The sequence below is a fragment of the Cryptomeria japonica genome, chromosome 3 (genome assembly GCF_030272615.1).
Source record: "Cryptomeria japonica chromosome 3, Sugi_1.0, whole genome shotgun sequence".
Classification (NCBI taxonomy): Eukaryota; Viridiplantae; Streptophyta; class Pinopsida; order Cupressales; family Cupressaceae; genus Cryptomeria; species Cryptomeria japonica.
In genome coordinates this window covers 862,076,541-862,102,835 of record NC_081407.1, presented here as the reverse complement: position 1 = coordinate 862,102,835, position 26,295 = coordinate 862,076,541, and the positions used below count along the sequence as shown (strand labels likewise).

The following is a 26,295-nucleotide window of genomic DNA, read 5'->3' as shown; positions in this document are numbered from 1 at the left end:
TGAAAGAATAATTTAATTGTTGAATATGCTTACCTTGATTGAGAGGTTGAGAAATACCTTATGAAATGCATTTGAAGAGAATCAAAAGTTGCTATGCTAAAGATTAAATTCATATTATTTATGATCCATCTATTCCATACTGATTATATATTTTTTCCATTTGTTATTATTATTAGAATTAATGACTGGCATACTCTTTGCAAATCATCCCATCCTACAACAAACTCGTATCATCTCATAATTAATTCCATTACAATCCAACAAATCTTACCTCCTCCAAAATGTGGGGGAAATCATTCTAGCTATCAAACACGTCAAAAAACAAATCCTCGCTTTTCATTTTGATTGACCAATTTACCCTTTAGTCAGCTACATTGTTGACATTCTAGTATACATGTTACACAATGAAATCATCAGAGTATGATATCAGTTCCCATATTGGAGATATGAATTTATGAGTTAGCTTCATTATTTGTCTCATTCGGAAGTTTTTTTTTTTTTTTTCCAAAAGTCATTATCTTCTCTTCATGGTCTACGCTCTTGATTTGTTTGGATTCTCATGTACCGGTGAAAAAACATAAGAATATCTCCAAAGGCAGAACCAATAAGATCCTTCAAATTTGACAAATAAAAATAAAGGTTATGTTAGAAAAAATGACCCTCAAAATTTGTAACATCTCGTACCTAATTAACATAATTAATCTATTTCAATATACTAAAATTGATTGAGCGATTAATCATGAAGCCAGTCATTGATATTCTTCAATTAATTAGTTATTAACAAGTGCTTATTTATTTTCCTCATTAGATGATTAATTTCATTATTCCTTGTTCTCAGTATAGATATCAGACCCTACTACTACTTCAGTTTTAAGGGAGAAGGGTCTATGTATATTACCAAAGTGCTTATAGACCAAATACAATAGGTTCCCTCAAAGTTTACAGATCCAAGCCCTTACCTATCTTGGGTCTATACCCTCAAGGCTTATGGGTCGCTGATCCCCACCCTATCTTGGGACTTAACCTATTGCTTGGATTTAGACTGCCCCTCTTTGGTACATCCCATCCCCATCTTCTTAAATACTGACGATAGCAGCAAGAATGAAATTGTATTTACATATTCCTCTTAATGTTTATTATCTTAAGAGTTCTTTCTGATTTACAATCTAATATTGTTATTTTTTTTTGATAGAGACATTTTTTTTATATATATTTATATTTCAGATATTATTATAAATCTTATTGATATTATCTCAGTCTATATATACAGATATACATCTGTAGGAATAATTGGAATAGCTTATTTGCATGCCATGTATTGGTCTATTACTCCTAACAGTATTCATTGTGCAATATCATAAATAAACATTAATTTCAGGGGTAGGATACAACATATCAATCTGTTGTTACCAATAATGTCGATATAAACTAAGGACTGCCAATAAATCAATCCAGTTGTTCTTATTATGATTGATCTATGTTAATGCATTAGTAGCTTCTGCAAGATAAAACTCTCCTAACTCATTAATCTCCTCTATTTTGTTATTGACTTATTCATCTATGCTATTAGATTATCTGATTCATGCTTTATATAACATTGATCATAATTATGAAATTGACAATTGGATAAAGATAGATTAGATCGACGACTTGCTTAACATAGTTAAGCGTCGATCTAAATGCTATTAGACTAGTAACCCGATAGCATATTAATGTCGATTCATTTATGAATCGGTATTAATATACTATCGGGGTATTAATCTGATAGCATATGAAATGCAATTAGTTATCAGACTTATTTACTTTGACACCGATTTACTATCGGGTGTGTTTACCAATCTGTTATCATCTACAATGACACCGATTTGCTATCGAATGTGTTTACCAATCTGTTATCATTTACAATGACACCGATTCATTATCGGGTGTGATTATCGAACTGTTATTATTTGCAATGACACCGATTCACTATCGGGTGTGATTATCGAACTGTTATTATTTGCAATGATACCGATTCATTATCGGGTATGTTTACAGATTTGTTATCATTTACACTAGCACCGATTAGTTATCATCGAATGGATCGATCGATATTGGTAAGAGTCACGACCAAGTGACATCTTGGTCGGACATGTCTAAAAGACATGTCCGATCAAGGTGCCACTTGATCGTGACAACCTTACTATATATACATCATTCAAAAGAAAGGAGATGACATTGAAATCGATACATGTTCATCCTCCATACCTACAGCAAACGAAAGAAAAATATTATTGTCATAGTCATAATACCAAAACTTGTAATACACCGTCAAACATATAACTTGTTTATTAAATTGGAAATTGCAATAACATTTACATGGTATTAGAGCCAAGTTGATCGAACTTGAGGCTATTCAATTTCGTGAAACAAATTTAAGAACAAGATTATATACTACATCACATTTCTCTAATGGCTAGCGCTATCAGATTCGAAGACAAACTCGGAGGTGGCGATGACTTTTCAGCCTATAAATTCAGAATTCAGATGATCTTAAAGGAGAACAAAGTGGATTCATTTGTTCAAACTAAAAATGACCAACCTGAAACTGAACCTGACAAAACAACATGGATTGAGGGAAATGAAAAGGCAATAAAAACAATAGTTGATGGGGTGAGAAACAACATAATGCCCATCATAAGAAAACATCAGACAACCTATAAAATGTTCAAAGCACTTGAAAGCACATTTGAGATATCAAATGCAAGTCGAACTCTAGCATTAAAACGAGAAATAAATTATATCACCATGAACAAGGGGAAGACATTCAACGCCTACTTTATGCGGATATCAATTCTAAGAGATGAATTAGCAACTCTGGATTACGAAATCCAAAGCAAAGAGTTAACACTCATTGCTCTAGATGGGTTGCCTAGTGGATGGAGCACATTCATCCAAGGCATCAGTGCAAGGTCTAAATATCCTAAGTTTGAGAGATTAAGGGATGATTGTCTCCAAGAAGAATCAAGATTGAACAAGATGGGAATGAAACATAAGAATATAGATGAAGACCTACAAGTCCTAAACACTAACTCCACCAAGCAAAACAAGAAAAGGCAGTTTAGAAAGAGAAAAGGTTGTCAAGGCAAGAATACTTCAAAGAAGGACTTATCTCACATTCAATGTTACATATGTGATCAATTCGGACACTATGTTGCAAATTGCCCGGAAAGAACCAAGAAACATGCTACATTTGCCAAAGTAGGAAAGACTAAAGGGGAAGATGTCTCCGGAAAATATGTATTCTACTTAGCACTCACAAGCCAAGCTTCTAACAAGATCAACTCATGGGTGATTGACAGTGGTTCATCCAGGCACATCACAGGGTTCAGAGAAGTACTCGACTCCATGATAGAGGAGAGTGATGAGGACGTAACCATCGGAGATGACTCCACACATCCAGTCAGAGGAATAGGAACCTGCACCATCAAATTGAAGACAAGCATATCCTTGTGGCTCGAAGGAGTACTATATGTCCCTAGCATCAAAATGAATCTAGTCTCCATATCGGCACTAGAAGATAACGGATATAGAGTGACATACATGGACAACAGAGTATTGGCTTGGCCAAAGAACTCTTCAATCAAGAAGGCAAAGACCATTGGACAGAGACGGGGCTATTTGTATGAGTTGTGCACGGAACCCAACCTAGCCCTAATCCATGAAGCCACTAATGCAAATGAAGTTTGGCATAGAAGATTAGGCCATCTGAATTTTAGGGCTTTATCTTCAATGGGAAACCTTATCACAAGTCTACCCAAGTTAAAGCAAGATCATTCAGGGGCATGCAAAGGATGTGCCCTAGGTAAAAATACCAAAGGTACATTCCAAAATAGTACTAAGAAAACTGGTAAAATTCTAGTGTTAGTTCATTCTGATGTATGCGGACCTATGTCTGTATCCTCTCTAGGGGGATTCTTGTATTATGTAATATTTGTTGATGACTACTCTAGGAAGACTTAGATCTACTTTCTGAGAAATAAAGAATCAAAAGAGATCCTCTCTAGGTTTAAAGAATTTAAATCACTAACTGAAAACCACTCAGGAAACAAAGTTAAAACCCTAAGAACCAACAATGGGGGAGAATACACATCAGATTCGTTTAAAGAATTTTGTAGAGATAATGGGATTAAGAGGGAGCTCACTGTACCTTATAACCCCCAACAAAATGGGGTAGCTAAAAGGAAAAATAGGACTATAGTCGAAGCTGCCAAGGCCATGATTCTAGATCAAAACCTTAACACAAATCTCTGGGCATAAGCATCCAACACCGCAGTATATATACAGAACATATGCCCTCACTCCCATATTGAAGACAAAACTCCTGAGGAAGTATTCACTAAAATTAAGCCAGATATCAGCCACCTTAGGATATTTGGATGTCCTGTCTATATCCATGTACCTAAAGAAAAAAGACTAAAACTAGAGCCTTCTAGAAAAAGAGGATTGCTTGTAGGATATAGTGAAACCTCCAAAGCCTACAGAATCTATGTACCTGGTCAAAGAAATATTGAACTAAGTAGGGATGTAATCTTTGAGGAGGACCTAGCCTTCAAAAGAGCTCAGAGCTTCGTAGAAATTGAAATCCCTACCTCTAAGTTAGATGAAGATCCTGCTCCTGAGTTTCAGAGGGAGAACCTAGATGAAACTGAAAATGAAAATGAACACTCACCTAGAAATCTCAAGAAAAGACCACTATGGGCCACCAAAACAGTAGAAGAAGGTCAGGGGTTTGCTGCTCCTTCAAGAACCTTCAGAGAAAGCAAAAGGCCTAATAAATTTACTAGCTATGTTGCTCTTATGAATGATCTATCTAAAAACGAACCTAATAGTGTAACGGATGCCCTTAAACATCAAGTATGGAAGGATGCTATGTCTGAAGAGTATCAATCCATAATAAAAAATGATGTATGGGAGATTGTTCCTAGGCCAACTAAGAAATCTGTTGTTTCTTCTAAATGGCTTTTTAATATCAAACGTGCAGCAGATGGCAGTATTGAAAAACATTAGGCAAGATTTGTAGCCAGAGGGTTCTCTCAAAAGGAAGGAATAGACTATGAAGAAACATTTGCTCCTGTAGCTAGATATACCTCAGTAAGGACTGTGCTAGCCATTGCAGTGACAAAGGGATGGAAGGTAAATCAAATGGATGTAAAGACAACTTTTCTTAATGGAGAGATATCTGAAGAAGTATACCTAGAGCAACCTGAAGGGTTTGAGATTCATCATGCAGAGTCTCATGTGTGTAGACTCAAGAAAGCTCTATATGGGCTTAAACAGGCTCCTAGGGCCTGGTATGAAAGAATTGACACATATCTATCAAAACTAGGCTTCTCTAAAAATGATGCAGATCCTAATCTCTACTACAAACAGAATAAAGGTGATATGCTAATATTGATTTTATATGTTGATGACTTATTAATCACAGGAGAAGATCACCTTATAGATCAATGCAAGAAAGAGCTATCCAAAGAATTTGATATGAAGGACTTGAGATTCCTTCATTATTTCCTTGGGTTGGAAGTATGGCAGAATTTTGATAACATTGTTCTAAACCAAGGCAAGTATACCTTGGACATCTTGAAGAGATTTGGAATGCTAAACTGCAGACCCATGACTACTCCAATGGAAACCAATCTTCATAAAATTAAAGAAGAAGCAGCAGAATCACCTTCTACTAACCCCACTCTATACAGGCAAATGATTGGGTCTCTTATGTATCTGGTAAATACAAAGCCAGATATCTGCTATGCATTAAATGCTTTGAGTCAGTTTATGTGTGAGCCAAAGGAGATACACCTGGTTGCAGTAAAACACATTATGAGATATTTACAAGGCACCTTAAATCTTGGTCTCAAGTATGAGAAAGTTGATCTTAATCTATACGGATTCACAGATTCAGATTGGGCTGGAAGTGTGACTGACCGGAAAAGCACCTCTGGGCACTGCTTCAGTTTGGGATTAGCCATGATATCCCGGATCAGCAGAAAGCAGTCTTCTATAGCGCAAAGTTCCACCAAGGCCGAATACATTGCAGCCTCCATGGTTGCCCGAGAAGCAGTGTGGCTTAGAAAGTTACTTGTGGGATTGTTTGGTGAACCTATGAAACCTACTATCATCCATTGCGATAATCAAAGCTGCATAAAACTTTCAGTGAATCCAGTGTTCCATGATAGATCCAAACATATTGAGATCCCATACCATTATGTACGAGACATGGTAGACAAAAATGTGATCAACTTGGAATATGCTAGTACAGGAGATCAGACTGCAGATATTCTGACCAAACCACTTTCTAGAGTGAAGGTTGATCACTTCAGAAAGGGTTTAGGTATGATAGAAAGGTAATCTGCTTTGTAAATAAGATGTTTAACGTGTAAACTTCTGTTGTCATGTTGAGACATTCTGGGTTTTACCCCCTGTGTTCATATCTAAGAGGTGACGATCTCCCAGATTATGAACACTTGTATGCAGACATCATAAGGTGACGACCTTATGATTCTCAAACTAGTTATCATGTTGGATCTCTGGTATGTCATGGATGTGCCATGATGGTGTTGTGATAAAACATTTGAATAAAATGTTTGTGCACATATCACAACCTGGATAAGATGAGGATTTAACCATCCTCATATGTTTATCCTTAGTATTGCATGTTTAGGCAATACTGATATCACATGTTCAGGTGATATCTTGTCATAATAAAATGATGAATCTTTTATATCACATGGTTAGGTGATACTCTATGTCACATACTTAGAGTGATGTTTTATATTTGTATCTTATGTCCTGATGGTACTTCATATCATATGTATAGATGATATATATTCTTGGAGATTGACATTATGGAAAAGAAATGTGATGCAGGTTACTTTATCTATCTTCCAAAGCAAAGAGGGAGTGTTAATGCATTAGTAGCTTATGTAAGATAAGACTCTCCTAACTCATTAATCTCCTCTATTCTGTTATTGACTTATTCATCTATGCTATTAGATTATTTGATTCATGCTTTATATAACATTGATCATAATTATGATATTGACAATTGGATAAAGATAGATTAGATTGACGACTTGCTTAACATAGTTAAGCGTCGATCTAAATGCTATCGGACTAGTAACCCGATAGCATATTAATGTCGATTCATTTATGAATCGACATTAATATACTATCGGGGTATTAATCCGATAGCATATGAAATGCAATTAGTTATCAGACTTATTTACTTTGACACCGATTTACTATCGGGTGTGTTTACCAATCTGTTATCATCTACAATGACACCGATTTGCTATCGGGTGTGTTTACCAATCTGTTATCATTTACAATGACACCGATTCACTATCGGGTGTGATTATCTAACTGTTATTATTTGCAATGATACTGATTCATTATCGGGTATGTTTATAGATTTGTTATCATTTACACTAGCACCGATTAGTTATCATCGAATGGATTGGTTGATATTGTTAAGAGTCACGACCAAGTGACATCTTGGTCAGACATGTCTAAAGACATGTCCGATCAAGGTGCCACTTGATCGTGACAACCTTACTATATATACATCATTCAAAAGAAAGGAGATGACATTGAAATCGATACATGTTCATCCTCCATACCTGCTGCAAACAAAAGAAAAATATTATTGTCATAGTCATAATACCAAAACTTGAAATACACCGTCAAACATATAACTTGTTTATTAAATTGGAAATTGCAATTTACAATCTATACTGCAGTTGATATCATTACCAAACCACCATCTTCTCCTTGATCGATGCCTTTACTTTTCCCATCCTAACTTATTTTTTAGTCTTCAGATTGATAGAAAAGTTGTGTCTCTTCTAACCACACAACCCCCTAAAAGGTGATGTCTCTTGATAAATACAATTTTATTTGTGAATAGCCGCCATAGGGATACCTTTTCATAACCGTTGCTAATTTGTGATTAGTATAACAATCACTGCCCCTTCATATAATTGTCTTTGTTAAATATAACCATCATAGCAATTGGTCTTCATTATTAATACTATCTAGATTGTTGCCTTGTAATAAGACCGCTGCTCTCTTTTAATGCATGTATTAATAATTAATGGTTGCAAAGGCAGACAGATCTGACATGCGTCATATCTGGTCTGCCACTAACTATGTGTTTGTTAATGGCTTAATCAATAGGATGTAGCCAATAGGAATTACCTTCAAGTATGATAAGTATTCATTGTTATGCCAATAAGGTTTTGCCTACGAGACCTTCATGAGTACTTGTGTGACATAAATATTCTGGTCACCGATTCAGTATGTTCTCCAATGTTCATTCCTTGCTCATGGGAATGGGTAGATATCAATTCCTTGTCTTCACCACTTCATCTCAATCTCTATGTTTCACTTGTAGGCTTGATATGAAGATTGTGAAGTCTCGTGGAAGAAGTCGATTTTCCATGATGCCTTTATGTTACGTTTGTTATAAATATACAGTTAAATATTGGTACTAGGGGAAAGGATCCAGTAGTTGTGCACCCTAACTTCGTGCTTCTCAAAATTCTACGTGGAAATTTCAAATCACTCCGTTTTTTTACAACAACTTACTTGGCAAGTCCCCTGCTTATAACTAAGGTTTCAGGGCTACATCATCAAATATGATGCCACATCAGCATGCTTTTTGCCAAGGTGTCCAAAATAGCCCCCCCAAAAAGTGAGACCAATAGGTGTGCAAAAAGGCCCCAATACTTGTGCAACTGATGTGGCATCACATGATTGGTTACTTTTCACAACAAATGGTAAATTTCATACAACTATTGGTGCAATGTTATACAATGTTATACAAAGGTTGGACATTAAATCAGCAAGTATTGGGTATTAAATCAACAATTTCTATCACAAGAATTGGAACGCGCTCAAGGTCCTTTCCCCTATATACAATTGTTAATCCGATTAGCGGGTTAAGGATGGGGACATGACAAAATTCCTCATCATTTTTAAGACTTTTTATATTTATGTGACAATATAAATAAATAATAAAATATTGGGACAGAGATTGTAACCTAGTTCCAAAATTCCCCGGAATGGCCGATAAGAGTAGTCTGAAAGATCGAATTGCCATCGTGACGGGCGCGTCGCGAGGGATCGGCAGAGAAATTGCCCTTCACTTGGCGCGCAAGGGAGCAAAAGTGGTGATCAATTATGGTGCAAATGCAGAGAAAGCAGAGGAGGTGGCCCTAACAATTAACAAGGGCTGTGATACAGTCAGAGCAGTGACCTGCAAGGCCGATATTTCCAAGGCGAACGAAGTAAGCAAGCTCTTTGATGTGGCGGAGGAAGCCTTCGGTGCAGTGCACATTCTGGTTAACTGCGCGGCCATTCTCGACCCCAAATACCCACCCCTGACAGAAACCCCCGAAGAAGCGTGGGAGTCCACCTTCAATGTCAACTGCAAGGGAGCTTTTCTATGCTCCAGGGAAGCTGCCAATAGAGTGGTCAAAGGCGGTGGTGGTCGCATAATAAATTTGAGCACTTCGGTGGTTGGGTCTCTTAGGGTTGGATATGGAGCATACGGGGCCAGTAAGGCCGCCGTGGAGACGATGACCAAAATATTGGCCAAGGAATTGAGGGGCACCAAGATTACTGCTAATTGTGTGGCACCCGGGGCAGTGGCCACGGAAATGTTCTTTGCAGGAAAGAGCGACGTCCTGGTTGAATCCATTGCTAAAGAGGTTCCCTTTGAGCGCCTGGGTCAGGTCAGTGACGTGGCGCCCGTCGTTGCATTCCTGGCCAGTGATGAAGGAGAGTGGGTCAATGCTCAGGTCATTCGGGTCAATGGTGGCAGTCCATGATAATGTATCAGGTAAGTTTAGTTATTTTATTTAAACCTTTCTTGGATTATCTTCTGTCTGATATAGGTGTTTTTTTGCAAATAGTCCTGAAGCCATCCATTAGTGAGGTACCTAATACTGGTAGAGAAAAAACTATTATCTGTAAAGCATTGGCTTAGCAATGAGTGGGCCAAAGCCTGCTGGTCTGGTGTGATACCCAAACTCTTGTGATGTATATAGTTTTAGATGTTTTAAATTAGATTATAAATTCATTTGTTTCGCCCTATTCAGGTGCTTTTGCTTTGCAAATGACTCTCTGTTATAATTTCAAAGAGGGTCAAATTTAGGTTTATTACTACTTTTTTCAAAATTTCCTTCTAAGGGTTAAATATTTCCTTCTAAGGGTTAAATTTTTTTGGGTTTTATACTTGCCCCTGTTTTGCATGGTTGTTGTAAGCACAGCTTATTATTAAAGCCTGTCACAGATTCTTTTGTAGCAATATCCCAGTGTAGAAGGATGCAATTGATAATTTATTTAATTATGATTAAGTGACTGATTGATCTGATATATGATGTTACATGTATCATATTTATATAATTTATTAATTTGTTTATGATTAAAATTAATTTTTTTTTGTATTGAAAAAGATTTGAACTCAGCATCTTTTAGATGCTTACGACTTTGTCATTAAATCAAATGTCTTTTGACAATTATATTTATTTTGTTAATTTACTAAAAAACAAAATTGATAGGTAAACGGCCATAGCCAAATCATTTTATTAATTTTAAAGGCCTAATACAACACAGCTCACTAGGGACACTGGTAGGAAAGAGCTGGGTAGAGAAAACCTCCAGTCTAGCCCCCAAAAAATAAAAGCTTAAGAGATTACATAGCATTTTCATGCGAACAATAGAGGAGCATTTAGGGGTATTTCTCTTTACAATTTATGCTGAACCATACATACAATTGCCCTTTTGGGCTGTTGATACATGAAAATATCTGTAATATAATGGAGCAACTTGTATCGAGATAGGCAGTCTCCACCTGCCCCTCCTACTCTGGCACTGCCAAGCTTATAAGCTTGACTACCTACAACCTGCACACCTTGAAACCGACAATCGAACTATCTTGTTTCTAATGTTAGCACCTTATCTGCCACTAAAAAATATAATCAATGAAGTATCTTAAAGGAGATGATTCAACGAAAACAAACCAAATAGGTTGGTTCCATGGTACAATCTGGAACACAATGTTACTTACTACGCTTGCATACCGAAGAAAGTTATAGCCATGGATGGCCACATATAAAGTACCATCCCTGATAAGTCATGCTAATACATGAAAACTGCCACTAGAGAATGTGCATTGATGTAGGATGTGTAAAAGGAGATGCCCTGATGATGACATAAACTACAACTGTATATATATATATATCGTAAATGAAAACATTATCAATATCATTATCCTTAGTTATCCAAATTAGAACAATATCAGTATCATTATAGGCATGTTATTGTGTATTTAGTGGGTCCAAGTAAAACAGGGCATAACCAAAATGAAAACATTACCAGGGCTTGGCATATAGTTCCTAAACTATAGATACTTTTATACCTATATAACAGAGCTAACTATACAGGCACCTCCCAAAGCCAGAGCCATCTCCGGTTGCAAAAACCTCGATGTGAGGATACCATTATCCCTCACTCTCATCTGTGACTTCCTTACTAGAAGCTCGTGCCTTTGCATCACCCATGTTGTTGGGGTTTTCGGCCTGCATCGGTACCCAACCCTCATCGATCATATAATTTACCCACCATTCTCCTTTTGGCTCTTTTACCACACGAAGCCATTGCTTGAGGAATATGATATTCCTTCCTATATCTGGTTTTTGTTGTAGAAAGGATTTTTGATCCTTGAAAATGAGAATGGGCCTCTTGAAATCTATTCTGGGAGATTCACCCTTGTCGATAGCCTCAGATACCCTAACATAGTCTTCCGGGTAGGGAATAAGGAGTTTGTCTACACACAATTAATGGCCATCTCAAGATTAACTAAGTACTCATTGTTAAAGATTATCCTGCATAATGAGGCTGCAATTACCTTATCCTCTCCCATTGTGAGAAGAATGGCTGCAAAACCAACAAGGATGTCACTATTAACGCGTTTCCTATGCTTTGTGTTTAGGAGTTCAGTCCCCAAAATTCTCTTAGTCGCATGGATGACCAAATCATCCTCCGACCTTAGAATAACTGACCAACGTTTCTTAGAGATTTCTCCCACAAAGGCTATCTCTCGTTTATGCGGACACAAGCAAATACCAGAGTCCATTGTTAAAGACAAAGTGCAATGTTGGAGTGGAGAGACTTCCTCTAGAAATAAAGGCTTTTAATAACCGACTCTGCTACTCAATTCAGGGGTTAACAATAACACCACGGTTAAGAGAGATGTTGTCCTGCCATGAGTGGCTCCTCATCTTATGATGGGTGAGAATAATTTATTATCTGGTGGGACTGGCAGGTATCCGTGCTTAAAATGCCAAGTTGGATCGTTTCAAGAGATTGTAATTGGCCAACTATTAATGATCATCTATTAACCATTCACTCTGGCGACTCCAGTGAATGATTGCCTTAGGCAATCGAGCGATATCCGCAGATAAAGGCCAATCACATGATAATTGATGCTCTGAGTATATATATATATATATATATATATATATATATATATATATGTCGATTGAGAGTATGAGAATGGAAGTATGAGAGTAAAGAAAGTATATGAAAATATGTTGTGAATGATTTTTTTTTAAGATTTGGGTATCCTAAGAAACTATGTTTATCATAGATGAGAATATATATACATATATATCTATATGTGTATATATATATATATATGTTAGCTATATATATCATTGTGCAAATATATATATCTAAATGTATATATATACATATGCAAATATATAAGTATAAATATATATGTACAACTATATTTATATATGTGTATATGCAGATATATGTATGTATATATATGTATCATTGAGAGCATGAGGATAAAATTATGAGAATATGAGGGTAGGGGATGAGTACTAAGATTTGGGTGTCTGTGCAAGATGCATCCGACTGCCCGTGTATTGACTATTCTGGTTGAACAGGGATGAAGGATGTGGTTTTATTGTTTCCATCTGCCCCTATATTGGCTAAGCTATCCGCCAATGAGTTAGCCTCTCTGTATATATGGTTTATTGTGTAATCTGAGAGGCTTTCCAGTAGTGATAGAGCTCTGTCCAAAAGGCGTCAAAGTTCCTAGTTTGACATTATTCTGGTTCTGATTGCATTAATTATAATGGCTGAGTCACCTTCAATTTCTAATTTGGATATTTTCAATTTCCTACAAAGGTTCAATCCTTCTATTTTGCCAAACATTTCTGCAATGTTGTTGGTGCATTGTCCTAAATGTATAGATTTAGAGCCAATGCAACTACCATTGTCCAAATGTCTCATACAACCTGCACCTGCCAACCCTGGGTTTCCTCTGGATGCTCCATCAAAGTTGAGTTTATATCACCCATTCCTTGGGGGTAGCCATTTGCATGCTCTCCTCACAACAATTTTATCTATGCCTTCCTTCCCGGCAAAGGGAGGGATCTTAATCCCCTTCCATTGTTTTCTGATAAAGTTGTCCCAGTCTATAAATATCTTGTCATGTTGTGGGATAGTCAAGTTCTTGCTTTTGGTAATTTCAATGATAGAGGCTTCTATCTTTGCTATGAGATTCTCCACCTGCATTTATGTATCCTTAAATATTCTCCTATTTCTCTCCTTCCAGATCTCCCAAATGACTATAGCTGGACTATAGATCCATAAGTTGTGGAACATACTATTTCTTTTGATGATTGGCCAACCTTTGAACCACTCCATCAGGGAGGGAATAAGAGCACTTGACCATCCTAGTTGGGCCATCAACCAGTACCAGCATTTCTGTGAGTAATTGCAGGTTGTAAAGATGTGGTCATTTGTTTCCTCACTTTCCTTACATAGGAGGCATATTGAAGGCCCTTCGTAACCTCTAAGTTTAAATTGTTCTGCTGTGAGAGCCCTTCCTTGAATTGCAGCCCAGGCAAAGAAGCCAGCTTTTGGGAGACAGAATTTTCCCAGCATAGTTTAGTCGAGATGTAATACTTGCAGATCTTTGCCTCATCGTATATGGTTTTGAAGCCGTCTTTGCAGTTGTACTGCCCATCCTTAGATTTAGACCATATCAGTTCATCTAACCCATGTCTGAAGATTATCATCCTACATCTGAGTAATTGATGTAGTTCTTGAAATATTTTTATCCACCATGAAAGGATGCATGTCTTTCCATTTCCAACCAATGGCCAAGTTTGGATCCATTGTTGTATATTCCCTTACATAATTGCCCCATAGGGCTTTCAATTGTTCCTTTATACTAGTGGTATCCATAAGCTTGTCTATCGGAGGATGTCCCCCTAGGAGTCTTCTCAGAACAAGGCACATTTGCCATCGTGAATGTCCCAAGATAGGTGGTTAGCTATCAGTGTGCGACATTCCTTCATGAAATTCCAGATTCTGGATCCCTTGGGCGGATCCATATCCCTAAATACTACCTCCCTATGATTATTAGTCAAATATTTGTTTCTAAGAATTCTGGCCCATTTGGCTGTTGGGGAGGTGTATAATCTCCAAACTAGTTTTGCCCCTAAGGCCTTTCCTAATCCCCGTGCCACCATCACATCTGTCTCGACATATTTTGTCCAATGATATTAGTTTGAATTTGCTCCTGTCCTTTGAGCCATGCCAATAGAAGTTTCTGGTTGTTTGAGTCAATTTCTTGTAGGCCCCCTTCGAAAGTGGGATACATGATAGGAGGTAGATGGGCATTGCCGCTTCCAAGATGACAACTTTTTCCTAACCTTCTCATTCAAGGGATCCCAGAGTTTATTGGTCCTGATGCCTTTGTCCAAGGGCATTCCTAGATATGTACATGGTAAATGACCAATTTTGTAACCTAAAAATGATGCAATTCTAGATTGCTCCTGTGCTGTCTGAATTCCCACAATACTCTTCTAGATGCAGCTCTTGTCCTCTCAAGCCAGAGAAATTCAAAGCTCATCAATTTTCCTCTAAGAAGAGATCCCTCTCTCATTTTCTTACGCCAGCTTAACTCAGAATCTTCTCCATTTTGACACTTTAATGAATACTCTCTTAAAGAAGTAAGGCAACATGATACATGTTATATTCAAATGATTTTGATGGCAGGGATCCATGGCATGGTACTATTCCTGCTATGTACTGATGGCTTCACGTAATCTAGCTGAACGTCGAACTGCAAAATTTATTTATTAGTTCCACCCAGAGGAATTCCTGCATTTACCCCCTTAGGAGCCATTTCCCCAAATAACGACCATACCGAAGTTTACATCTTCTATTCTGCTAAAGCTTATTTATTATTAGGAAAAAATATTGTTACTAAATAATTGCATAGTACCTTATAAAAATATTTAAATTCATAAAACTGCCATTAGGCACCAAATTTACGGGAAATATCTCATTTGGCGCTGCAAATTTTTTACCCAGAATTTTATTCTTGAAAAATTCACCACTTGCAATCTAGGAAAGAATCTATATTTTACTGTTTTACATTTTGCACAGGTTAAATGAAACCACCTGCAACAAAAAACAACTACGGCAATCCCCTCCACAGGATCCCTGCCTTAGATTCTCTACCAAAAATGTGGAAGGGCTCTAGCGATGGGGATAGAAGTTTGCAGCACCTCTAACCAACATTTTGTGGAATTCTTTTGCCAGTTAACAGCATCCAAGAAAAGGTGTGACATGCTCATTTATAAAATAAAATTACTTATTTACAATTTAAAACAAACTAATCACATACTTCTTCACAAACTGCCCAACTTAGTGATGTCTTATAGTTCAATATTTTTGGACGATATTTCTTGTAGCATGTATCTATGATTAATTTGTAACTCATGAAAACATAACTGAGCAAAATAGCAATCAAGGAAATACAGAGAAAGTCTTAACTATATTAATCATTTCACCTATTCAAGCACATGAAAGAAGTGGGACTGTCTTTCATAAATATTGTTTTAATGGTTAGATATTCTACACTCACAAATTTTCAAAAATCTTTTCTCTGCGCCTTTCATATCAGTTATTGGCTTGCTTATTGTAAATGATTGAGTTGGTGAAATCATATCTTCTTGGGGAAGCTGAAGCATTTGTTAGTAACTTACCTAGTGTTTTGGCCTTGGCAAACTGGAGGAATTGGTACAATGTTTGGTGAAACAGACTGCGATGGTTTAGCAAAGGAATTGTTCAATATCACAAGAATGCATTTAAGATTACCAAGAAGTGCGGTTAACAATGCAATGCACGTCTAACTTACGTCGTCACCAGCCAACAAAAGCATCTAATTCCAACTAATGCTATCGATATTAATTGCTGCTTTATTTAATTTTATATTCTTGTGTTTTCGATTTGACAAAACCTATGTAAGCTGTAACAATAATTGGTGCCTTCGTCTTGTAGAATAGGAGAAAATACTGGTGAAGAGGTTCAAAAGTGTTCGATATCCATTAAAGGATGAACATTTTATAGTGTTAAGAGTTAGTAATAGAGTAGAGTGGTGTGCATGCATTCATCATAGATTTCAGTAATAATATTGTTAACAATTATGTAAAACACTCTTAAAATGTCTAGTGGCTTGGTGAACAATTTTACATACACAAAGCTACATTTTCGATGGGAGTTATATTTTTAGTGGTTGTTTTTTTTAAGAAAACTATGCTCCTGATCCACATAAGGAAGTCTAATATTAGTATTATAATTTAGTACAAATAGCCCTTTTTTTAATATTATGTGTACATATGTAAATGATTTTTGTTTTTTAAGTATTATTTCTATTTGACTAATAATCATTTACATTTGTTAGAATTTTTGAAATATTATTTTAGTATATGATAGTTTAACAAAAAGAATCATCTAGATGATACAATATATTATATGGTCAAACACTTTTATGGGACAATTTAAAATTCTTAGAAAATTTTATTGGCTATGCAGGGTCCTTAAAGAAAATAATGTTTAACATATGGAGTTTCTTTGAAGTTGAGCATGGTCAAAGAGAGCATGATGGAGTGAAAAGAGCTCTTCCTAGATAGTTTTTTAAATGCAATGTGATTTACAAATGCAAGTATAGTTGTGGATTGATGTAATGCAAAATTGTTATAGGATCTAATTTTTTTTTTAAATTAATGATTTTAAATGCAAGCACATGGATTATATGGAATAGGGAGTTTGCTTTATTTTGTTAGTTTTCTATAGGAGATGGGTGAGAGGAATATGAAAATGCAAAATAGGTTGAAGAATGGAAACATATACCTCAACACCTATACAAACACGGATATGAGATAGAGTTTGAAGAGGATAACCAATTATTGGCATTAGATAACTGTGTTTCAATCTTTTTACAACAAATTACATTAATACGATCTAATTTATATAAATTGTTTAATGATGTATAATGTCTTTTTTTTTAAGTGTACAGGCTCTCATTTTATGAGTAAGCTACATTTGAAAAGGCCTATGTATGCTATTGCTGCACGAGGGAAATGAAGAGAAAAACAAGTAATGGTTGGTTCAATGTGTTGAGAAAAATAAATAGGTAGAGCCTAGAGTAGACAAGATAACTATGAGCATCCAATAGGTTTTATAGTTATTGGTTTTTTTTCAATGAAAATATTTAACAAGGAAGGATGATTTGATTATATTTGAAAATTATGAAACATAGGAGAATTGTGCACTACTCACACTTAATTATAGAAAAATATATAATTAGTGAGATATCAACAAAAACCTTTTATAAAAGAGTAGTGGATGCTTCTATGGAAGAGCATGAATGAAGAAAAAGAAGGGATATAGACAGTACAATGGAATGAAATTTAAATGGTTTCTAAGTATGTGGGAATGAACTCTTAATCTTTATTTTTTGAACAATTCATCTAATTACCTTTCTTTATTTTGATCTATTGCTAACAATGCATCTCAATATAGGTAGATAATATACTCATTTTAAAGTATAAAGATAAGTTTATGCATTTTACTTAAAAATTCATCTAGAATGGGGCTAGAGAAGCTTCTATCTTCATGTGGCTGGCCTTGTTAGTATAATATATTTAATCTCAAAGTGAAGAGAATCTTATTCCATTATTTCATTTATTTAGTTTAGTCCTCTTAGAAAATTATTAATTAATTCCATGTCTTGTAAGCTATTGTTGTAAGTCCTCTTAAGCTATCTTGTAACTATGTCATGCAAAATAGGTAATCAATTTGATTGAATAAGTTTAGTGAGTATAGGATTAAGAAAATGGTTAATTCATTTAGTTTGATTCTCTTTGAAAATTTGTAATTAATTCCATTTCCTCTTTTTCCAACCCCTTAAGCCATCAAGTAATTACATTATGTAAACTAGATACTCAATTTAGTTTAATAAGATTTGGATTTAGTTTGGTAAGTTGAAGATAAGTAAATAGCTAATTGATTTGGTATAAGTTTCTTGGCAAAATAATAACTAATTTTGCATGTCCTTATAAGCCATCCCTTAACTACATTTAATGAGTTAGTTAATTGAATTAGTTTAATTTGTACCCTAGCTACTTGTAGGTTCACTTTGAACTTATACTTGCTAGTAAAATTTGTAGGTTAAAACATCGTAGGTTAGTGAATACTAGGTTCATTTAAAAACTATACATGAACTAATTCCAAAAGAATCAACTTCTTCTATGCTACCTAATATAATTTTGTGGTTGCTTCTACTTCAACTAATTCCAATTCTTTAAATATTTCTTCTACTTCTTCTACTTCTAACATTGAGATGTATGAGGTCCCACCACCTCTTTTCGAAATGACATCTCTTTATGGTTGTGGTTTCCGCATCTTAGCTAAGATTGGATATAGAGGCAATGGTTGTGACATAATTGAACAAGGGATTAAGGTTCCTTTAGAAAGTTATATAGGAGAGGCTTCCTTTGGACTTGGATATAATGCTTCAAAGCCCACTAAAGCATCTCATAGACCACCTCTCAATGTGAATGTCATATTTTCTTCTAAATCTCTTTCTCTTGTCAATTCTCACTTAATTGATGTTGATTATGCTTCTAGTGCACCTTCATTTGACATCTTTTCTATAGATGATTCCTTAGTTAAGTTTCTAGTGGTTTATGATAATCTTCCTTGATATCATCACAATTGTGGATTTCTTTATTGTCTAAATCTTGAAGCATACTTTGGGAAAGATGTTGAATTACCAATTGGTACCGTAGAGATGAATCAAGAATTCTTGTTGTTGATGGATGTTCCTCAACTAAACAACCTCCTTATAGGAGATACTATTGATGTCAAAATGGATCCTCATAATGATGAAATGGTTATTAAAATTGGAAAATGCCTAGAAGTTGATGAACAAAATAATCATTCTTCCTTTTACATGAATTTCTTGAACCCTTTACTTTGACTTATTTAAGCATGCCTGATGTTGATCCTAAAATTGTCACTCATAACATTTTGTTGCTTCCTGTTGGTAAGCTTGTTAAGAAGAAGATTAGAAAGAACAATCCCAAGATTATGCTGCATGTTTAAAGTTGAGATTGAAAAACTCTTAGAAGTCGGCTTTATTCGTCATATTAATTATTCTCCTTAGATTTCAAACATTGTTGTCGTTGCTAAACCAAGTTATGAGTTTAGAATGTGCATTGACTTTCAAGACCTCAACAAAGCTTTTTTGAAAAATGACTTTCCTCTTCCAAACATCGATATGATAGTTGATTCTACTACTAGTTACACTTTATTATCCTTTGTGGATGTTTTTTCCGAATATAACCAAATTTTCATCAATGCTCAAGTTCAATGTAAAAAAAATTCATAACACATTGGGGTACGTTTTTTGGGGTGGTCATGCCTTTTGGATTAAAGAATGTTGACATAACTTATCAACATGTCATGACACTTATATTTCATGACTAGATGCATAAAATTTTGGAGGACTATGTTGATGATATCTTAACTAAATCTATATTTCACGCCAAGATTATGTCAAAATCCTTCCTCATATATTTGAACGTGTTTGTAAATATAACATGCGCTTGAATCACCGAAAATGTGCTTTTGGTGTTGATAGTGGAAAACTATTAGAATTCATTGTTTCACATCATGGTATTGAGGTGGATATGAAGACGTTCAACCGGAAGTAGATTGATTGTTTGGCTATTGGAAGTTAGGGCCTACCCTCTCGCAGATAGATAGCCCTCTATGAATCCAAGGAATTGACTGCGCGCCCGGGATGGGAATAGTGAGAGGGAGGACCTGAACCGGCACCACACAGCAGCAAAATGGAATTGATGCTATTGTCAACATGCCACATCCTAGAAACATGTTGCAACTTCACAACTTACAAGGAAAATTCAAGCTATTTGTCTATTTGTTTCACAACTTGTAGATTAAACTCGTCCTTTCACACAATTGCTCAAAGAGGATGATGCTTTTAAGTGGAAAGTGGATTGTCAAAAAGCTTTTGATGACTTGAAGCGTTACTTAACTAATCCTCTTGTATTTTGTTGTTTCTTACTTAACAATATATCATCCTTTTCTTTTGTATATTGTTGGTTCTTCTAATGTTCTTGTGACCTTATTGGCACTACATGATAGTGATGGTAAAGAATGTCATGTGGATTACGTAAGTCGTACTTTACTTGATTATGAAGTTAATATGAAGTGATAGAAAAACAATGTCTTGCTCTTGTTTTTGCAATTCAAAAATTAAAACATCACCTCCTTAATGTTGAAACACATATTATCATTAAATTTGATCTGTTAAAGCATATTTTGTCTAAAATAGACCTCTTAGGACGCTTAGCAAAATGGATTATGTTGTCAACTGAATTTCACCTTAAGTTTGTTTCTCAAAAAGCAATTCAAGCCCAAGCTTTAACTAACCATTTAGTTGATGCTCCTTCACCTTTCACTCTTCCTAATCAAGACTCATTTCCCAATGATCTTGTCCTTACTTTGGATATAGACAATAGTTGGGACTTGTTCTTTGATAAATCTAGATGCCAAACTGGTTCCGGTGCTAGTGTCATATTGGTACCTCCTTTAGGAAAGTCAATTCTGTATTCTATCGTCTAAATTTCTTATGTACCAATAATAGAGATGAATATGAATCCCTTATCACCAGATTGTGTGTGGCTTTATCTTTCAAAATTCAACACTTGTGTGTCTTTGGTTATTCACACTTGATTATAAGACAAGTTATGGGAACACATCAAGCCAAACAAACTAAACTCTCTCAATATCGTGACTTAGTCTTATCATTGTTAAAGAAGTTTGCCTCTTACACCATAGATCCTATGTCACAGAAAGATAATTGACATGTAGATGCAATGACAAGTGTTGATTCCCTTATATCCCTCGAGGACCCTTTCGTGGACTACCAATTTATCATTCATAATCTTACTTTTATTATTTATGACAGTTCTAGTGAGATTTCTTATTGTTATAACATGGATTCTAATGAATGGTACTCCCATATTATCCGATATTTGTGTGATGGTACTTTTCTCGATCCTACAAGTAAGAACACTACAACTCAAATCCACAAACTTTTTGCACGATACATCATCTCATCTAATGTCCTTTACATGTAAGGCTATAATGGTCTCCTTCTTTGTTGTATTAACAAATCAAAGATCCCTATTGCCCTTGAGGAAGCACATTTAGGTGCTTGTTGGGGCATTTTGGTGGTAAATCTTTGGACCAAAAGTTGCTTCAAATGGGATACTATTGGCAAACTATGGAGAAAGATTCATTTGCTTTTCTCAAAAAGTGTCATCAGTGTCAACAACATAACAAATAGATTCATGCTTTTGCCAATGAACTTAGAGCAGGTTACTCATTGCCCATTTTCCTTAGGGGTTTTGAATCTTATAGGCAAAATTTCTCTTCCTTCTTCTCAAGGACATACTTTAATCATCACAAATGCATATTACTATACAAAATGGGTTGAAGTCATTCCTCTTCTATCCACAACCATAGAAGTAATTTGTTGTTTCATTTTAGATAACATCATTTATCAATTTGGTATACCTTCCACTTTGATTTCCAACAACGGTACTTCATTTAAGAATGAAGATGTGAAGAAGTTTCTTGAGAAATGTCACATTCAATATTGTTTTTCTCCACTTTACCATCTTGAATCAAATGTTCAAACCAAAGCTTCTAATAAGATAATTGAGCAAATCCTTCATAAGTTGTTAATGAACATGGTAAGGATTGGCATACTCAATTATCTTATGCTTTGTGGGCTTATCAAACTATTATTCGTACAACTATAGGTACTAATCCTTATATCTCGTTTACGGCGTCGATGTGATTATGCCTTTAGAGTTAGAGATTCCTTCATTGTGAATTTCTCTCAAGGGCATCCTTGATGATAATACTTATAAATAACATCTTCAACAACTTGAAATTCTCGATGAATAGTGTATAAATGCTCTTGAACATATTCAAGCTTACCAAAAGGCTATGCGGAGAAGCTATAATGGCAAAGCTATTCAAAAGTATTGTTTTGTTGGTGACTTGGTGCTTTATGAGAATCAATGCAATGCAAATGCTCTACCAAAGAAAAAGGAAAGTTCAGTTTGAATTCACGGGGACCATACATCATCACTAAACTCTATGGATCGAGTGCTTATAAAATAGCAAATGTGGAAAGTACGCCTCTTAAGGATCCCATTAATGTTATGCACCTATGAAGATATTACTTGTAATTCCCTCCTCTCTTTTTCTTTTACTGAATGGTATGCTAGCATTTTCATCTTTAAAGCTTTTTATATTAGATAGTTAGATTATCTTGCTAATCAGTGATCTTTAAACCACCTGAAGCATAAGCATGGAACCAAAATGCAAAAACACAAAATAACCAACAACAAAATCGTAACACTAGGATTTTTAAGTGGAAACCCAAATGGGAAAAACCACGATGGGATTTGAACCCATAATATTATTCCACTATGGCTACAACTCATTTGCAATAGGGGCTACAATCCTAGAAGGCTCACTGCCTCACTGATTAATTACAATGATGAATTACAACAAAGAACTCCAAAATAGCATCTACAATGTCTGGATGATTCCGGTTAAGTGCCAAATATACTGACTGTATCATCTATGTTGTTCTGCTATGTTCTCTGCCTTAGTCAACTACCAGATCAAGAATGCACACGTGAAACTTTGCTACAAAGGATTCTCGATCACCATTTGCTCGCATACAATCATACCCTACTCCAAAAAGATCATCTACACTGGTCTTATATATCTGCAATCACAAAATAGATCATTCACCAGGCTAGCCTGCTAATGTAACGTGTAGTCTTATGTCGGCTTGACCGAATCACCAAATTGATGATAAAATGTTGTCTCTATGTTAGCCCAGTCATCCTATACACGATTCATGAGACCGCAATCACAGGAAAGCTTCCGATCCAAACTGCTCTGTTCAACCTGAAATACCAGTTAACTGGCTATCGGTTGACGTTCGCTTCCAGATATCAAGATTCGTGATTACCAGATAGGAATCTCATTAAGAGTTGCCATCAATGACAACCCTAAACCATTAATCAAGCATCAGAAGCCACCGAATGAGTGTCAATTGCCAACAATTTATTGTTCTTACAAATTACATTTCCTTATGGTAGCATATAGTCCAGTATTCCATGTGCCATGTTAGTTAGATCATGATGGGTTTAGTTAAAAAATATTCTAGCTAGATCACATAGACATTTAGCTTAACATGAGAACATATATTAGATTGCTTAATTAAATCCCACATGTATCAACTTAATCATTATAGCATTAAGTAAAATAATTTACATTAGTTGTTTAGTTAATCACATTTGTATTGAATTGGACATACACGTTCATTATCATATAAATGTTACTTTTGATCAAAGCAATATAACACATTGTTTTGCATTAAAGGGTCAAGTATGTGAAACATCATCATGTGCATATATAACTTTTGACATACAACAAAAATCACCACAAATACAAAATGTGGTATCCAATCATACATCTCATCTTCCTACGAATAATGGCTAGCAAAACCCTTCAATCCTGGTTATGGTGGTGGTTGTGGAATGGAAGAACATCTATGGGATGTCATCGATTATGAGTGAGACATAAATGAGCTCCTCTACTCCATACCCTCAACAACACCTCTAAGTCTCGATGTCTCTGACCTAGCCTCCACAAGCTCATATTATAGCCGCTCACTCTCATGTCGATAAATCTTTGGCTCTACTCTCTCAAAATAAAAGATATCCTCATGCCTCCCCGCATTGTGTTGTGATCTAAGAATGGTTAATGATGATCGTGGGATGTGTATGAATGTGACCATATCTCTAAGAACGTGAACCACAAAGTCAAACCACCCTGTGTACCAATTACAAGAAAGTAGAGAAATCAATATTAGATTACATCATCATGTATATCGAAATAAAACATCTAAACATCAAATATATAAGCAGCACATCTTCTTACCTGGATCTCCCTTTGGCTACTTAGAATCAACTGAAGCAATAGTACTAGATACCATAGTTTGCACTACAATTGGGAGCATAGTCCTGTTACTCTCGCTATATTCATGTTGACTCGGTATCTCAGTGCAAGGGGCTAGTGGTGAGGATATACATGTCTAGGAAGTAGGTCTCTGAAATGGTACATCATCACCATCACTATTTGTTTCTCCCTTCCCTCTACCCTTTGAAAATGGTGGGTCAAGATCCTGTCTCAAATAATCATCATGATACGAGGTGTCATCCTCTCCCTACGCTCGGTCCATATTTGTATCATGCTTCTACTCTTCGTTCGTCTCCTCATTTCTTGGTCTAACCCATGGCCTTCAGTTTCAAGTGTAGGATGATCCTAGGGAAATATTGGGGCAAGGTGGGAAACACACCAATACCTATTGTAAGCTCACTAAATGTCAACCATATCAACATTTGACTCATGTGGTGCATCTCGCTTCTCATCACCTGAATCACTAAGTGCAAAATCTAGTGATGTCAGCCTAGGCTGAGCTCAAAGCCCCACACCACTTCAAGATGATCACATGTGCATTGGTACTATGGTGTGAACACCCTATACCTGGCCAAACTATTGCATCACTCAATCATAATAAAATGGAATAATGTAGTTGTGACAACCCTAAAAAAAGTGGTCCCGTTACATCCTCGCCAACTGTCTAGTCATTCTCAGCCACCACATCATACACCTATAGGGTCTCCATGTGATGTCTATGGGCTTTAGATGATCAAATATAAAAAATATCCACTTTGTCATGGTCTCCAACATGGATATGCATGTGCTTGTGGCTCGTGAAGTGAAATCTCAATAGGAAATCCCACTAGCGTAGTGAATGCTATATGCTCAAATATACATACCTTGAGGAGAGTGAACATCATCAAGTTCTTTCCCTCATAATACACATATCTACCAAGGTCATGATAAAGGTGTGCTAGCATACTCCATTCTCATGTGTAGATGGTTCGACTCTCCTCCATCTCTCGTATATTTCAAACAAGGCCTCTGGGGAGGTGAGTGCCTCGTCCATCTAGTGCAACAACTAGAGCCATGGTCATGATGAGTATCTTTCGAATAAGAGTTATGTCTCTTATAGTATGCAACAACAATTGTATAAAGATCTGACCACTGGTGTTTTTGGGTGTGGCTCGACCTATGCAGTTGTAGCCTCGTAAATTGTACACCTTCATTAGTGTGTCCAATTTCACGCTCTCATAACACCTATTGTAGTATTTTCCTTTCCTCTATGCATTATGGGACCTTTATTGATTTAAAATGATATCATGGGTCTTATTCCACTTTATTACATCATCACTCTCTTACTTGGGCGCTTAATTCTAGGTGTGCCCTTTATTTCTTCAATATCCTGATTTGTCCTTAATTCTACCCTAATTTTAACTTCCAAGACACATTTTGCATATCTATCCATTATGGTTTGACCCACTAAGCTGGAATTGGCATTAGAACCTCGTTATCTTGCATTCCTTAAATTTCAAAAAAATGTTGTCAGGACTAGGTCGCGCTACTGGTCTCACACTTTTTTCCTCAAATTGTGTGATGATAATAAGACGGTCATATCCTATCCAAATCTAGCTCTGTGCGAAAATATATCAAATCTAAGTCAACCTAAAGGTGAATTCAATTATGAAATCCATATGTAAGGCATCCCTCTCAAGTCATTTTCATAATCATATCATATGCTAGTATTATCATCCAATTCAAGAGAAATTATTCTTCCTCAAGAGTAGATCTAATTCAAGGAGAAACAAACTACAT

At 35.8% G+C, this 26,295-nt stretch overlaps 1 protein-coding gene across 4 annotated transcripts; it reads left to right on the top strand.

The window, feature by feature from the left end:
• The first annotated feature begins 9,057 nt into the window (after window positions 1–9,057).
• LOC131066689 (short-chain type dehydrogenase/reductase) lies at window positions 9,058–17,390 on the top strand. Of its 4 annotated transcripts, none has more exons than XM_058001524.2 (2): window positions 9,058–9,880; window positions 16,174–16,636. In XM_058001524.2, exon 1 carries the CDS (start codon window positions 9,102–9,104, stop codon window positions 9,867–9,869), a length of 768 nt encoding a protein of 255 aa, XP_057857507.2. In that variant the 5' UTR covers window positions 9,058–9,101; the 3' UTR covers window positions 9,870–9,880; window positions 16,174–16,636. The 4 variants fall into 4 exon arrangements, with proteins under 4 accessions (XP_057857507.2, XP_057857506.2, XP_057857505.2 ...); XM_058001523.2 differs by having other exon boundaries at window positions 16,147–16,636; XM_058001522.2 differs by lacking the exon at window positions 16,174–16,636 and adding an exon at window positions 15,517–15,910.
• The last annotated feature ends 8,905 nt before the right edge of the window (window positions 17,391–26,295 follow it).

Excerpts from the sequence above, each read along its gene's own strand:
- LOC131066689 (XM_058001521.2), top strand. The coding sequence starts at position 9,102 with ATGGCCGATAAGAGTAGTCTGAAAGATCGAATTGCCATCGTGACGGGC.